General features: G+C 36.0%; 1 protein-coding gene across 1 annotated transcript; it reads left to right on the top strand.

The window, feature by feature from the left end:
* Positions 1–8,720: 8,720 nt before the first annotated feature.
* Positions 8,721–16,063, top strand: LOC132554589 (carbohydrate sulfotransferase 15-like). The gene is made up of 8 exons (XM_060218913.1): positions 8,721–9,563; positions 11,207–11,420; positions 11,688–11,723; positions 12,127–12,249; positions 12,515–12,674; positions 13,194–13,341; positions 13,519–13,684; positions 15,891–16,063. Exons 1-8 carry the CDS (start codon positions 8,721–8,723, stop codon positions 16,061–16,063), a joined length of 1,863 nt encoding a protein of 620 aa, XP_060074896.1.
* The last annotated feature ends 1,503 nt before the right edge of the window (positions 16,064–17,566 follow it).

Raw genomic sequence — 17,566 nt, 5'->3', positions numbered from 1 at the left:
TTACAGAGGAAGTGAAATTCACTCACAACAAGTATCAATCACAACACAGAGTTTCTTATAAATGGTTATCATTATCTGTCGGACCGTAAAGTTCAAATAAATAAATAAACACATAGAAAAAATAAATAAATAAATTAATTAATAAATAAATAAAACATTCAAATAATAATTGCCGGAGTAATTACAATTGCTACAAATGATCTAATGTAATTTTATTCTATAACAATGACATGATAACTCCGTTCATCTTTTGTTTATTTATGCAAATTTTACGTAAATATTCTCTGATGTTTTTGGAGCTATTTCACAATAATACACAATGCAGGTGACTTGAAGGCTTCCGAATCAATTTTGTATATCTATTAAGTAAGATTAAGGTACGTGTATCTCATTTGTCAGGTCGGGTCGAGAAGAAAACTGCAGAGATTTACATGAAATTGAAATCATGTAAATACAATTTTTATTTCAAAATTAATCGAAGCGCAACTTTCTTAAAATAGATCATAAAACAATGTCAGTGGCACAACATCCAATCATCAATGTATTAATTTTAGTGCAAGAAAATCAAAAAGAGGTTCTTAATTCTGATAAAAATATTCGTAAATATTTATTACAAGTAAAAGAGTAACTTACCAAATATTTGGAGAGTGTTGAACATGCAAAATAACAAAATTCCACAGCACAGTTTGCTTTTTCGAATATCCGCCATTTTCACAATTTGAATTTTTTAATAACCCATAACTGTCGTAGCTGTTGTTAAGTTGACGATCTCTTTAATACTTGGAAATCTGGTCAAGTTCGACACCTTTTAATTCACGGATCAATTTCTGTCAATATTTACAGTTGCCTGACATCATAAAGGCAAGTATCGACTTTCTGTTTTGACGGTAGTACAGGATCCAGAAAAGTGTACAGATATTTCATCATAGACGTGTTCATAGTAAAATCGATACACGTTATGAATCTTCACAAGAGCAATTGAAACTACAAGGTGCGTTTAAATGAAATGAAAATTTTAACTTTAAAAGACAATATAATAAATAAATAAATAAATAAATAAAACACGTAGGACAACACAGATGGCCTCGTTTTGATTCCGTAGGAATTTTAAGGCGCAAATGAACTGAGAATAAATTATACACGATTAAACATGATATTTTGCCAGCCTTCAAATATATCTAAACGAAATGTGATGTAACGACACGTATAGTTGATTTAAAAAAAAGTTAATTTTATCAAACGAAAAATGTCCTCTTTAACTAAACACAAAGACGTGATAACCTAGAATAATATATAAAAGCTTATTAAGATTTAAACAAATACGAAGTTATTCATTCTAACGGATGTTGTATTATTCCAGAAAAAAAATTATCGACAAGTGAAAGATAACGTTATGTTAACAGAGCTTAATAACGTGTTTCCTGCTTTGATCTTGGATCGTTTGTTTTGACACAGCCAGCTCGTAATAGTACAGGATCGATTATAGAAACAAACGTGATAGCTTTGGCAACGTTGAATAGACCTATGCCCAAGCGATGGACGAAAGATATGGATCCATGTAATTAGCTTCCCTAGAGTCATTTTGACAACAAAGGGAGAGGGAGGTTGATTTATATTGTCAAAACAACGATATTTGTGTGAGGCCAAGTATGTAATTTTCATTAACAGACACTATAAACGCGTCAGTAACGTAACCATTTTCCAGGCATCAAAATATCTCTCGGCTTGGAACCGTTACAACAAGTCTCCACAATATCTAAGTTTATTCACACACACACACTCTCACACACACACACACACACCCACATACACACACACACACCCTCACATACACAGAGAGAGAGAGAGAGAGAGAGAGAGAGAGAGAGAGAGAGAGATAGAGGGGGGGGGGTTAGCTATGTCAGTATTTGCGATCAATTAATTTTTTTCTTTGAATGTGTGCTATATTGATTAAGCATATATTCTGGATTTTTTTCGCCTTGCTCTTTATTTTCATTTTCTTTTGTATACATTTTTAACTCTCTTAACCAAACATTTTACTTTGTGTTTTTGTGCAACTAATATACTTGTTACCAAAATGATGTGACTTCACTATCCTAGATTCATGTTGCCTGCTGATGTATTTCGTTGTACATCTTCGGTGTAACACATTTTCTGTCTATGATTTAGTAAGCATAGATAAAAATAAAGAGATAAATCCCGTGAATTATTGAAGCAGCTTGAGTTAAAATGTACCCCGAAAGTTTGTTTCTATTCCCAGGAATAAAATACTTTATTATACAATAAAAGGTCACGAATGTACATCGTGCCATTGCGCGTTTGACATTTAATAGCTACTGTTGTAAACAATATCAAATATTAGAATTGCTGGCCTAACATCAAGAGTGCACAATGTCAATCTGTCATCATAATATATCATAAAATGTGTCATACAGTGCGATGTATCGCTGTTCAATCTAACGCCGTGATTAACTTGACTTGAATTTTTTTTTACAAATTTCAAATGGCTGTACGTACTGTGTACGGAGACACGTACATCATATATGTCTCTGGTCTATGTAATGTTAGCATAAGATTTATCTTATTCCTCAAGACTAAAAATATTCCGTTGCAATCTAACGTTGGCTACCGTTGCAGTTATCTATCTCACCTTATTTTCTCATTCTGAAATCCCAGAGTTACTGCCCTTTAGCCCTTAGCTCCCTTTCCCGTAAAACTTTGAATCAAAGCTATTTCAGCATAGATGGATCCTATTATTAATCTGTGATTTAAGATATCAGAGCTGTAAAGCCATTTCTTTCTCTAAATTGAATATTTTAGGGACAGGGACCAGTGTGTTCCTTCCATGTGGTGACTACTAACACTTAACGGGACTTATGTCTTCTATTCGGCCTTTCAGTGGACGAGAGTCGATGTCACATTCTGTAGTGAGAAAGACCGGGCAATATCTCGCTATTGGGCCGACCGATTCCTTGTTGATTCAGTTGGATCACACGGAATGAAAATCTAATCCTTTTTATTGTCAGGGATCGGGTACACATTAAGCTTGCTATGTACCTTAAAACTCACTTTTTGTGACTCAAAGAGAATTTTCATAAAAAAAGGATCTGTAATTTTTAACGATGGATATCTCAAACCACGTCAAGACGAGAGCAAAACGTAGTCTGTGACGTGACAATAGATGATGTATCTAAGTATGACGTCATAATTGATATCCTGAACATCAACAAACACACCCACGATTTCACAAGGCTTCAATAATGGGCTGTTTCGCCTTCTTGAAATGTCTGAAACGTCGCAGGAAACCAAAAATCCACCCATACATGACCGAAGAAGAAATGGAAGGCATACCACCTCAAGCACCTTATGGGAAGAAGTATTACCGACTGAAACTTGCTCCACCTCCACGTGGACTAAAGATCTTATTTACCTTCCCCATCTGCACAAGAGACGTGAGAGGAACTTGTTGGATCAGGGACAATGACCCAATTTATCCGTGTCCACCACCGCCACCTCCGAGTCCTATTCCGTCTAAAGCCAACCCTAAGTTGCCACCCCTTCCTTCACCTGCTGAACCCGGTTCCTCAAAATAAGCGGCCATGTACTCCACTTTCTAGACATTTTACTCATTTACTTGTACAATATAATATGGAAAAGTTTGCTGGTATAATTGACAAAAATTCGTCACCATAATGTATATGAGAGATACACAGACATCAACATCGACAGATAGTCAATTGAAGGAACGAACGAAGATATAAGATTTGATTCCAAAGGAAATGACCGATGTCCAATGTGAGATATGCTGTCTTCCGTCTGAAGAGATTGTCCCTTTAATGTCCGGAAACAATGGCAGTGGTGATAGATTACCAATCAGACTTTACTTATACTCATTCTCGCATGCTTATTCGAATTAAATGTAAGATATATATATATATCAATAAATATGATCTTTCAAATATGTTGTGTGTTTGCCGTTGTCTATGTATATTCATAAACAATCTTCAGCACGGGACATCTCATGAACCCCAGGACAGGTTTAGTTAAACTTAGTCTATAACATCACATAATCAAGTTACACACATGAAAGGTAATTATCGGGTGGGTTGATGGTTAAAGTTACAATAGACTACTTTTGAAATATGTTCGTTGGATTTTTAATGACCCCACGACTAATCGAGGTCGTTAAAAGGATTTCCTTGTGGAAGCTTGTGGCTACCTCACTGAGCAACATACGGGAGGCGGCTCTTCGAAGTCCATTCACAGCAATTTGTGTAGTGATTTGGTCTATGAAATATCCACATGAGCACTTGTGAAAAATTAAAAACAAAAACTCAAGATTCAAGATATATATATAGAGAGAGAGAGAGAGAGGGAGGGAGGGAGGCAGGGAGAGAGAGAGAGAGAGAGAGTATATATTACACACGTGTGATCTCTTATTGGGGAAACGAAGTATGCATTCTTTGTGTGTTTTTAAGATAACCTGTATTACACTATAAAATGACTCTTTCAGAATGTGTTAATATTTTCCATGAATTATGTATAATCCTTACAAAAACACATACTTACTTTAATTCGTTGTTATTGGCCGGTGACATATTATTAAAAGAAATATAAACAAGTTTAATTTTTACTGCTTTTCAATGATAATGAAAAAAAACCAGTTTAATAGAAAATGAAAAGGCAATAAGTAAAGCTACAGTTATTTGTGTTCCAATCACTCGAAAATTAAACCTTTTTAGACTTTGTTAATTACGTTTGTATATATAGTATCTGGTCTAGCGTAGACCGGAAATATCTAGTAAAATCCACTTTGCATGATTAAATAACTCATTTAAATATGTTGTACAATTTAGACATGGTGACGTTTAAATGTTCCATTTTGAGACAAAGACACGCCCACCGTCCTCCCTTTGGTGTATTTCTCATATTGGTTTCCTGAAACCGTGTATGTGGGTGTAGAGTCATTAGCATACATGGTGCCGTTCGATGTAAAATTCAATGCAACGAGTAAGAGCAATGATAAACAATGATATCATCTAAAAATAATCAAAAGTAATTAGTTGTACGGGTACGGAAACCTCATTTGATTATCACAATTTACAAAATGTAATACCCAAAATTACTGTCTGATTTTGTTAGGATTCTTGAAATATTGTATTTTGAAAAGAATGGTTTGAAACACCACGTTTAAGATTTATTCCTGTGGTATATACAGAATACAAAAGCAGGATTTCAACACGTCTTCAAAACGAAGCCAAGTGTGATTTTTCCTGACTAGCCTTGCTTGTCTCATGAAACAAAGCTCCCGAAAATAGTGTTTTTTGTCCCTGTATTCCTAATTGCTTTTAAGAATTCGGACGCGCTAAGTCCGTTACGGTCTGCCGCTATTGAGGTTTTTTGTGTAGACCTGTTAAGCTTGTCTTTAGTCTGTGGTATTTATCATTTTATGTCCGTTCTTTTCTGTGTATGATGTAATCTGCATGCGTGGTTCCAACTGGCTTCTTAAATTTGTTGATTGAATTTTTAATTAGTTAGCGTAAATTGCATCCTGTCGATATGTGGTATGATCTAGGGACACTAAGTATGAATGCCATTCAAAATAGTTTATATAGACATATATATTATTACCAAACCCAGTAACCCACGCACGCACGCATATGCGCACGCACACAAACGCACACACACACACATCACACTCCCCCCCCCCACACACACACACACATACACACACGTTGGAATTGAGTCATTATGCAGTTCAAAGTTTTGATTAGGCATCAAATATTAAGTCTATCAAATGCTTTAGTTAGTCGATCGAAAAACTCATTCATTTGAACATTTTATCAATGGTTATATATTTGATATTAAATGTATGATACAAGTATATCAGTATCACATTTTTATACTTATTAAACAACAAACAAACAAACAAAAAACGAAAAAAAACCCCAAAAAACAAAACAAAACAAAGAAAAAAAGGACTGAACGAGTCGTGACATGGTAATTCCATCCTATTTCTAGTGAACACCATGCTCGGACGTTAATAATCAATTATCAATTAAGTCATGTTCCGTGACCTCGATGTAAAGTACAATTGTTAATTTGTTTTAAAAGTGTAAACGATTTAAAGGATGCTATTTAATCAAATGTTACACATTCATTTCTACCCACATGGACAACAGTACCGGAGTTCATGGTCAGTCTGATCAAAGGGACGGATGCTGTTGTTTGATTAACAATTAACGCCATCGATGGTCAGTACAAACAAACAAGACCTCTTTGACGTACAATTGGTCATTTGTTTTATCATTGAAAAACAAATTTAGCTGAAAGGTTAATCTAAAGTCACTGTAACTCAAATTACTTCGTACATTATAGTTGGTTCCACTAATATAGATAACAAATAAATAGAGGAGAAAAGTGAAAATAGAAAATAGCTATTGTGTTTCAACAGATAACTCTTCGACACAGAGACTGGTCACATAACACATAGATATGGTCTCATAACACACAGAGACAGGTTACATAACATACAGGATCTGGTCACACAACACATAGGTACCGGTCACACAACACATAGGTATGGTCTCATAACACACAGAGACAGGTCATATATCATACAAGTAGTGGTCACACAACACATAGATATGGTCCCATAACACACAGAGACAGGTCACATAACACACACAACACATAGGTATGGTCTCATAACACACAGGACAGGTTACATAACATACAGGAACTGGTCACACAACACATAGGTACTGGTCACACAACACATCACACAACACATAGGTACACACACAGAGACAGGTTACATAACATACAGGATCTGGTCACACAACACATAGGTACCGGTCACACAACACATAGATATGGTCTCATAACACACAGAGACAGGTCACATAACATACAGGCATACACACACAACACATAGGTATGGTCTCATAACACACAGAGACAGGTCATATATCATACAAGTAGTGGTCACACAACACATAGATATGGTCCCATAACACACAGAGACAGGTCACATAACATACAGGCATACAGGAGCTGGTCACACAACACATAGGTATGGTCTCATAACACACAGAGACAGGTTACATAACATACAGGAACTGGTCACACAACACATAGGTACTGGTCACACAACACATAGGTACCGGTCACACAACACATAGGTATGGTCTCATAACACACAGAGACAGGTTACATAACATACAGGATCTGGTCACACAACACATAGGTACCGGTCACACAACACATAGATATGGTCTCATAACACACAGAGACAGGTCACATAACATACAGGCATACAGGAGCTGGTCACACAACACATAGGTATGGTCTCATAACACACAGAGACAGGTTACATAACATACAGGAACTGGTCACACAACACATAGGTACCGGTCACACAACACATAGGTATGGTCTCATAACACACAGAGACAGGTCACATAACACACAGAAACTGGTTACAAAACATACTGGAACTGGTCACACAACACATAGCTACTGGTCACACAACACATAGATATGGTCTCATAACACACAGAGACAGGTCACATAACATACAGGCATACAGGAACTGGTCACACAACACATAGCTACTGGTCACACAACACATAGATATGGTCTCATAACACACAGAGACAGGTCACATAGCATACAGGCATACAGGAACTGGTCACACAACACATAGCTACTGGTCACACAACGCATAGATATGGTCTCATAACACACAGAGACAGGTCACATAGCATACAGGCATACAGGAGCTGGTCACACAACACATAGGTATGATCTCATAACACACAGAAACTGGTCACACAACAAACATGTATTGGTCACACTACATTGTAGGCACGCACTGTCTCACGCACTGGAAGTAGTGACCCCATACACAGGTACAAACCCAACCTAAATGTAGAGACTGGTGAACACGATCGTTATCTCGTTATATAGCGGTCGAAATTTGATGTATTGTACAGAAGAAGATAAAGTGGCGATGTTATTTATAAATACAAAATATGGTTAAAATATTGCTTTTTTGTGTGTGTATATACACTTTGAAGTACGGTGACTTGCCATTTCTAGTTCCCTTGTAACAAACAGCTGAAAGCAATCAAAATAATAGGAGCTGAAGCAGGACGCAATTCTCTATTAGTGTACAAAAGTACATTAAACTGATTCTTGAACGAAGTCAGGAAAATTCATTAAAAAGGGTTGAAATACAAAGAATATATAGTAAAATAAAAAAAGTGAAGGCTTATGGCACGTCACTATTAGCGCTATCGAATCAAATACTTTATAACACAAAATTAACGTTGTAAGTAACTTATAATAGTTGAACATCTAAAATGGCGGTACACATAAAGATCAACATGGTCATTCAAATATAACATAGTCGAAGTTTTGTTATGATAAAAGATCATCAATCATGAACGGTATTCTCCTTGTATCATTCTACAACTTAATGTACGTTACATATTTGCCATTTAGCGACGTATAAAATTCATGAATACACAGTTCCCAAATAGGCGGTATTTGTAAAAGTATACAACCCGTTTTAGAAGGATTATAGAATAACTATTCTTTTATTCAAATGTCACTGTTACCTATCGGAGCACAAACGAGCATACAGAGTGTACTTCCTTTTCTTTTTCGGGACCAGTTCACTTGTAGAGACCCATGGTAGTCAACTTTGTTACACAATGCAGTATTGCAAAGGCTACAAGTTTAGAGCCGTGTTTTTTGTTATAATCATAACTTTAACTTTTACGTTTGGAGCGTATTATTTTTCTGCTGATAACGCAGTCTTAAACAGTTTTATTCCAACAGACATTGGTAACAAGCCGCCAAGTCAAGAGATATTGAATGGTCATATCTGGTTTATTTCAAATGGAGCAACTGACAAGAATTCAAGTCAAAAGAAGTCAAGAGATGTTGCTAAGGGAGCAGACGACAGGCCACCTAGGCAAGAGAAAAATGCAGAAAAGCAAGTCCCATTTATCAAAAAAGTAGAACGGCCTTCAACTCAACAGAACTTTGTAGATCAGGAATTATATGAGATAAAAGAAGCAGACGACACGTCAACACGACAAGAGAGTTTAACTGATGGTGTCCCACTTATTCAAAAGGGAGCAGACGACAAGCCTACAACACAGGAGAGTTTAACAGATCGTGTCCCACTTATTCAAAAAGGAGCAGACGACAAGCCTACAACACAGGAGAGTTTAACAGACGGTGTCCCACTTATTAAAAAAGGAGCAGACGACAAGCTTATGTCACAAGAGAGTTTAAAAGGCCGTGTCCCACTTATTCAAAAAGGAGCAGACGACAAGCTTACGTCACAAGAGAGTTTAACTGATGGTGTCCCACTTATTCAAAAAGGAGCAGACGACAAGCCTACGTCACAAGAGAATATTCCAGAAGAAATAGGCGTCCAGCCTCCACAAAGAAGCCATGCATTACTGTCGTACAATAGCAGTACTCCTGTTAAAATCGACTACAGACAACGTTTCTTGGATTTTGCTAAGGAGGATGTTCTGCATACGGTACTGTCTGAATAATTTGCTTTACTATTTTGGAGCAAACTTGATTTGTTTTCACGTTTCTTCTCATCACTAACGAACTTGTATACGAATGTTGCAGTTATCTGCCCTTCTCTCGAAAAGTTTTATAACAAGACATTTATTCTTTTCACTCTAGTCAGATGTAAGTAGAATCTTTCATTCCACTGGGGATGAAATAGGGTGTCCACCCGAGGGTAAATATTATCAAGTTGGAAAACACCAGACTTGCCGAATGTTTTCAACTCGATAACCCCAGGGTTCCCCTTTCTTTCATAAGGGGTTGATTAACTATTTCCCTTCTTCTCTGCTAACCCTTCTTCTCTGCTAACCCTGGTGTTGTTATTCAATGCTTAACATTATTGGTGTGACGTCATAGTTATGAAGAGGCAGGTCCCCGTTTCAACCTCAGGGTGGAACAGGGAAACTCGTACCTTGTCCAGGGTAAAAGAATGCCTTGTCTCACCCTAGGATTGAGAATTGAGATTCTCCTCTCATTACTATGACTTCTCACCAACAAAGGAAAGCATGGACATGGCGACAATATAGAGAAAATAGGAACGTTAACAGGGTATGAGATCCCTCAACCCACTCGGGCAAGGGTAAACTTTTCTGTTATTCTAAAATACCATAATAGGGATGTCGGTCAGTGCAAATTAAGTTATGTTGCTACTCGTTTGTTAACGTCAGTAACCTTTAAAATATTTTGATAAGATATCACGTGTCTGTTAAAGCTATTTTACTGACATGCTTAAAGTACTGTATAGGAACGTCAATATTGTTATATAGGTTTTATTGAACAATGTCAATGATTTAACATACACTGAAACCCTATGGAGAATGTCGATTAAAATTGTTTAACTGGTCAGTCTATATTACAATTACACTCTTAATCACAAAACCCCTGTTTTACACTCTTAATCACAAAACCTCTGTTCAAGATGGTATAGAAGCAAAATTCAACAATCGAGTTATGATCAAGGCTTCATGCATTTTAATAAAGAAATGTGTGACGCAAATTATGATGTCATCGAAGAGTTTATCAAAATTCATTTGTATGCCATAAACATTTGAAACCCGAACGTCGTGCAGAATAGAAAGCTGTGGCAAGCCAACCTATCATTTCTGCACGGAGCAATGGTCGGTCCTTAATTTAATTCATAATTTGATGTATCCCTTTGTGATATAAATAAATTGATATAAGTTATACATATCTGATATACACATGTATGACATGTTATGTATGTAATAAAATTTCGTCTTTAATGATGATGATGATGATGCATGGGAAAGTGTGTTGCACATGTAGACGTCAGTATCTGTAAAAAGTATGAAACTTTTCAAAAATAAAAGAAATACAAAAAAAAAAAAAAATAAAATAAAAAATAAATAAATAAATAAAAAAAAATATCGTCTTCATAGAATTTTTAAGACTTACATTTGCCTGTATGAAGAGCCTTAAGAGGCCGAATATTTGGGCGAAATTTGGTAGGTAATATTTTAAATATGAATGAAAACATAAACGTTTTGCTGATACACATAGTATTTCTCACTGCCACTTTCTATAAACATTGCTTAATAATTACTCAAATTGTTTATATCCTAGCGATTCACAATTTGTTTAACAGAAACGTCCCACCTACATAGAATACTTGAAGAATCCATGTTGGTACGAGGACCATGGTGAGAAGAAGAAATTACGCTGCCTCCCCTACTTTATGATATTAGGACAAAACAAATGCGGAACCACTAATCTTTACAACAGTATGGTGTTACATCCTGATATTATACCCTCCAAATCCAAGGAACCACAGTTTTGGGCACGGATGCGACACTGTTACTGTAAGTACCGTCAAAAATTGAAAAGTTACAAACATTTTGTGTCATTAATCAATCTTATTACAACGTGCACATTTTGCAAAATAATTCTGGTTGATAGTAGGGATCGGAATTGCCTGTCGTGTTTATTTTTCAATGTGATATTGATTACCGACGGACCGTGACGGAGGGACATACCTGATCGCGCATTAATTACCAGTAGATAGGTCCTAAATTCGAACCCCATATATATCTCTTAAATGATAAACTTCTGTTTCTCTTTTCTCACAGGTTGCAGTAAACTGACGTATCACTTCCTCTGTTACAGTAAGTGTATTGCCAGTCTGTATTATTCTGAATTTCTATCAATTTTCATATTTCAGTCTGGACGTGTTTCATCATTATGAATACTGTGCTATAGGTTTATTTAGGAGATTTCCTAATTTGCGCTATTTTTTAAAGAATGGAACAGAATAGCAAAAAAGTGTGATTGATAGAGAAAACCTTTTTATCACATGATCGACAACTTCAAATAAAACGATCACGTGATAAAAATTCGTTTTCCATCAGGCTTTTTGTAACACCGCAAAAATTTAAAAAAGGTATCATTTTTTTTTTGGAAAACTGAAACTCTTGTGTATTTTATAATATTCGTTCATTGCTTCGCATTTACTGTAAACTAAAAAAGTCACACCACAAATTAAGTAAGCATAGTTTCATTGTTTTGTAGATAACAGACACTGGAACTGGACAGCCTATGTTAAATATTTCGATCCAACAGCGAAGAAAATACAAAAATTGCTGAAGTCTGAGGACCAGATAGATATAGAGCACAGTGCTGAACTTGTAACAGGTTTGTAAAAAATATTTTACATAATAATAATGACAATTGTCTAAACTAGACATGATAGAAGCGACACCATACACGTGAAGATTCAGTTCGCACAGGTTCGGGTTACTGACGTTTCACATCAATCATTCATAATTTCATTATTGTCTGCTTTCACTTGAGTTTCTAGTAGAGGCAAAAATACCACACGTCGTCTTTAATTTCCGTTATCCTCGCCTTCATTATTGAAATTCTTGAGATTGAAGAATATGATCTGCTAATCTTCCAGGAGAGGCCACGCCCTCTAACTTGTGGGACAATCGTTGGTGGTGGAATTATAAGATAAACCAGAACGACACAGAACCTCCAGGTCTTACCAACGCAGATTACATACATCACTTCATGCCAAATCTTAAAATAATTATCATATTACGGAATCCTGTTACGAGGTAAGAGTGTTAAACGAACTGCATATTGAAACATGAGTTCTACGGAACCTTAAATCGAGATAAGTATTTCAAGAAACCCGGTATCGAGATAAGAGTTTTATAAGCAATTTCATATTGAAATGTCGGTTCAACGGAATTCCCTAAATCGAGATAAGGTTTTTTAAGGAGCCAATATCAGGCTCAGTGGTTTTAAGTAACCCTATAGTGTTAGACTTTTTTTAAAGGAACTCCGTATCTAGGCAACGACTTTTAAGGAATCTCGTGTCGAGGTAAGAGATTTTATCGAACCTCATGACAAGGGAAGGTTTTAATAAGGAACCTCAGGTCGAGGTAAGTTTTTCCATGAAATCTACATCGGAAAAACACGAATTTATTATTGATTCTCTATGAGAAAATTATAATAATTCAAAGACCCATACCATTCAAAAAGTCTTGACGTTTAATTCGAATAAGGGGCGATAACCCATAAGATATCATTGAGACAGTATAAAACTATTTTTCTATTACTTTATATTTCAGATTATACTCCGACTATCTGTATGTTACCAAAGGCGTAAGATCACCAGAGGGATTCCATGAGGAAGTTTTAAGAGAAATAAACTGGTTTCAAAATTGTTCAAGGTTACACGACATTCGGTATTGTGTGTTTCGGAACTCCTTTGAGGAGGTAAGTATGACGTCATTTCTACGCCAACACCAATCTTTTTATCGCAACTTGTTAACGTAGGTCTTATAACTAACCCTTTATTATTTATTCATTTGTACTTGGAACGACTTTAAATGAAGAAAGAATAAAACTCTGAAAAGTTTATTTTATATATATCTATTCTTATCTATTCCTCAGAGAAACGTGACTAGCAAGGCACGCCTTCAGAATGGATTTTATGGCGTGTTTATTGAGGAATACATGAAGTTATTTTCGCGGGAACAATTTCATGTAATAAGACTTGAAGATTATGCCATACATAAGACCGAAGTAATGGCAGGCATATTTCGTTTTTTAAATCTACGTAAGTTTTTATCATACATTCAGTATACACACGTCTAATATCGGCTAATACAAACTCAACACAACTTTTCTCCATAGAAACCCATTAAACCAACTTCCTTACTGTTCTAAGTAAAGTATCTGTATAACACCGCTCTCGTGTCTTAAGTTCGATACAACGCCCCTCCTATCGTGTATATATATATATATATGATCCGTCATGGTGCCTCACTTACTGTCAAAAGGGAAATTTCGATACAACGCCCCTCCTGTCGTGTATATATGACGCGTCATGGTGCCTCGCTTACTGTCAAAAGGGAAATTACGATACAACGCCCTCCTATCGTTTAGATATACTCGTCATGGTGCCTCGCTAACTGTCAAAAGGGAAATTTCGATACAACGCCCTCCTATCGTTTAGATATACTCGTCATGGTGCCTCGCTTACTGTCAAAAGGGAAATTTCGATACAACGCCCCTCCTATCGTATATATATATATACAGTATATATATATATAATATGATCCGTCATGGTGCCTTGCTGTCAAACGGGAAATTTCGATACAACGCCCCTCCTATCGTTTAGATATACTCGTCATGGTGCCTCGCTTACTGTCAAAAGGGAAATTTCGATACAATGCCCCTCCTATCGTTTATATATACCCGTCATGGTGCCTCGCTAACTGTCAGAAGGTAAATTTCGATACAACGCCCTCCTATCGTTTAGATATACTCGTCATGGTGCCTCGCTTACTGTCAAAAGGGAAATTTCGATACAACGCCCCTCCTATCGTATATATATATATATATGATCCGTCATGGTGCCTTGCTGTCAAACGGGAAATTTCGATACAACGCCCCTCTTATCGTTTAGATATACTCGTCATGGTGCCTCGCTTACTGTCAAAAGGGAAATTTCGATACAATGCCCCTCTTATCGTTTAGATATACCCGTCATGGTGCCTCGCTTACTGTCAAAAGGGAAATTTCGATACAATGCCCCTCCTATCGTTTAGATATATATATATATATATATATGAACAATGCCTTGCTGTCTTTTCCAACGCCCCTTGTTTAGATATACTCGTCATGGTGCCTCGCTTACTGTCAAAAGGGAAATTTCGATACAATGCCCCTCTTACGGTCTAAAGTAAAAAAAAGTAAAACAATGTCTTGCTTTCCGTTGTTGGTACAACTTCGGTTCAACGCTACACTTATGCTTATCTGTTCTACACGTTGCTGCTCCTGTCATCAGTAACATAACACATCTCTTATTGTCTTCAGTAAGCATTCTGTGACTCACATACCACTTTAAATTAATCTTCCAACACAGCGCCTCACTGTCTGAAATAAATAATGATATTGATAAAGCATTTTATTAAAGTGTCGCATATTAATTCACAATTAAAACAATTTTTACGTAGTTTAAATTTTTGAGAGAATGTCCGGACAAGTATTGACCTACCTACTGTTGATGCAAGAACCAGCATATTATACTATAAAATTCACCCCAATCTCAATTTAAAACCAGCGTATAAAGACGGTTTTAAATTAATTATCTCCACATCATGTACATGACATGAACAAACTTAAGGATTATTTGATACAGCACGTATTTAATTGTGTGAGATAAAACATTCGATACAGCGCCTCGCTTACTGCCTTAAATGAATCTTTGATACAACACGTTTCTAATTGTCTGAGATAAAACATTCGATATAGCGCCTAACTTCATATCTTGAGGAAACTTCAAAACAAATACTCTCACATTATTTTTTTCTATACATCCTACACAATGCCATCTTTTAAAACAATTTATCGATAAAAGGGTATTTTCTTCTATGTTAAACTTCGAAACAAATACACTAAACAAAACCTCGATATAACGACATTATGTCCGGTATAATTGTATAATATAAAACCTTAATATGGCGCAGTATCGATATCACGCCTTTCATCAGAAGCTGATTTTATCGGTGAATTTAATTAATTTTGATAGTAATTTAGTTTCCATGCATCACCATAATTTTATTTGAAGAAAATATGATGCTGTTCATATGGATAAAGTTTCTGTTAAACTCTGACATTTACCGGACTTGTAAAATAGACGTTTGTGTAGTTATCTCCCTTTATATTAATGTTTTTTTTTTCTGTCTATATTTCAGCGTGTTGAGGTATAAACCATAAATAAAATAATGATATTTACAGAAAATTTTTATTTATTTTAGGGGACATGGACGAACCAGCGAGAAAAGTAAAGATAAATAGTACAAAGAAAAAGGGATCAAACGTTGGGGAAATGTTACTGGAAACGAAATCCTTACTCGAAGAATTCTACAAACCATATACTGAACATTTAGCAGATTTACTGAACGATTCTCGTTTTTTATGGTTGGATTAGATATATCTCTAATTAAATACATATCGACATAAACTTTGCCAATCAATTTTAAAACAAGTAAAAATCGAATACCAATTTTTATTTTTTAGTGACTTTGTTTATCAATATGTGGTTGAATTGATTTGTTTTTCAATGTGACACAGCATGTATCTACATGATTTGAGTCTCGATACAATCGTCTCGATATTTTTCGTATTTTTTAAATAAATATTATTATTTTTGAGAGGTTTTCTTTTCTAATACTGAATTGTGAGAAGTATGGAAAACATTGAAAATGTATATTTAATGAATTATTTGGTAATACTGCTGCCAAAGTGGGCCATTTTGTGATCATCAGTGACAAGCTTTGTGTTCTGAAGTAAGACACAAGCTTCGTGTTCTGAAGTAAGACACAAGCTTCGTGTTCTGAAGTAAGACACAAGCTTCGTGTTCTGAAGTAAGACACAAGCTTCGTGTTCTGAAGTGAGACACAACTTTCGTGTTCTGAAGGGAGACACAAGCTTCGTGTTTTGAAGTGAGACACAAGCTTCGTGTTCTGAAGGAAGACACAGGCTTCGTGTTCTGAAGGAAGACACAAGCTTCGGGTTCTGAAGTAAGACACAAGCTTCGTGTTCTGAAGTAAGACACAAGCTTCGTGTTCTGAAGTAAGACACAAGCTTCGTGTTCTGAAGTAAGACACAAGCTTCGTGTTCTGAAGGAAGACAAAAGCTTCGTGTTCTGAAGTAAGACACAACCTTCGTGTTCTGAAGTAAGACACAAGCTTCGTGTTCTGAAGTAAGACACAAGCTTCGTGTTCTGAAGGAAGACACATTCAAGTCAGCTGCATATAGTGTCGCCGGTCAAAGTAATTATGAACTTCAAAATAATGTCCGGACAAATTTAATACTGGAGTGAAAGTTTTTATGTCCCGAAATCGAAAGATCGGGGCATATATTTTTGTGCTATTTGTCTGTTGTCAACTTTACCCTTGCCCATAACTATTGCACCGTAAGAGATATGGCTTGCATATATGGCATGTGTGTTCGTTTTGACAAAACCTTTCTGGTGGTACCAAAATGCTTGACCATGTGACCTTGACCGTGACCTTTAACCTACATGTGAAAAGTAAAACAAATGAAGATATAAGTGTTTCACAAAAGTGTGCATGCAATTAGCACATGCCTTTCACAGCAGTTTTGTTCCACTTCAGAATTTTGTTGCAGCTGAGGGCAGTGTTTCAAAAACACATCTTGTTTGATGTTTTCAGCAATTAGACAGAGCTTAAGAATTCAGTTCGCTTAAAAATGACCAATGTACTTGACACATGTTTGACCCTACATGACCTGGAGGTCGCAGTGTATTTAAATTGTTATCAGCCAGTCCCTCTCTAGGAGTAAATATTCTCATCTTCACTTGCCCCAGGATAATTTCTACAATCTTACCCATGACGACGGAAAAATGATGACAGTTACATTAATAAGGCCATGTACATAATATTGTACATACTAAAACTTACTTATGTTT

The sequence above is a fragment of the Ylistrum balloti genome, unplaced genomic scaffold (assembly GCF_031769215.1).
Source record: "Ylistrum balloti isolate Yb309-2 unplaced genomic scaffold, AGI_CSIRO_Ybal_v1 Utg370416, whole genome shotgun sequence".
NCBI classification, from domain to species: Eukaryota; Metazoa; Mollusca; class Bivalvia; order Pectinida; family Pectinidae; genus Ylistrum; species Ylistrum balloti.
This window is presented reverse-complemented; position numbering and strand designations above follow the sequence as displayed.

What these genes read in the sequence shown, in the direction of transcription:
- LOC132554589 (XM_060218913.1), top strand. Translation starts at nt 8,721, where the DNA reads ATGCAGTATTGCAAAGGCTACAAGTTTAGAGCCGTGTTTTTTGTTATA. An exon ending in ACGGATGCGACACTGTTACT is followed by an intron (nt 11,421 to 11,687) that starts GTAAGTACCGTC and finishes CTTTTCTCACAG; the next exon opens with GTTGCAGTAAACTGACGTAT. An exon ending in TTCGGAACTCCTTTGAGGAG is followed by an intron (nt 13,342 to 13,518) that starts GTAAGTATGACG and finishes TCTATTCCTCAG; the next exon opens with AGAAACGTGACTAGCAAGGC.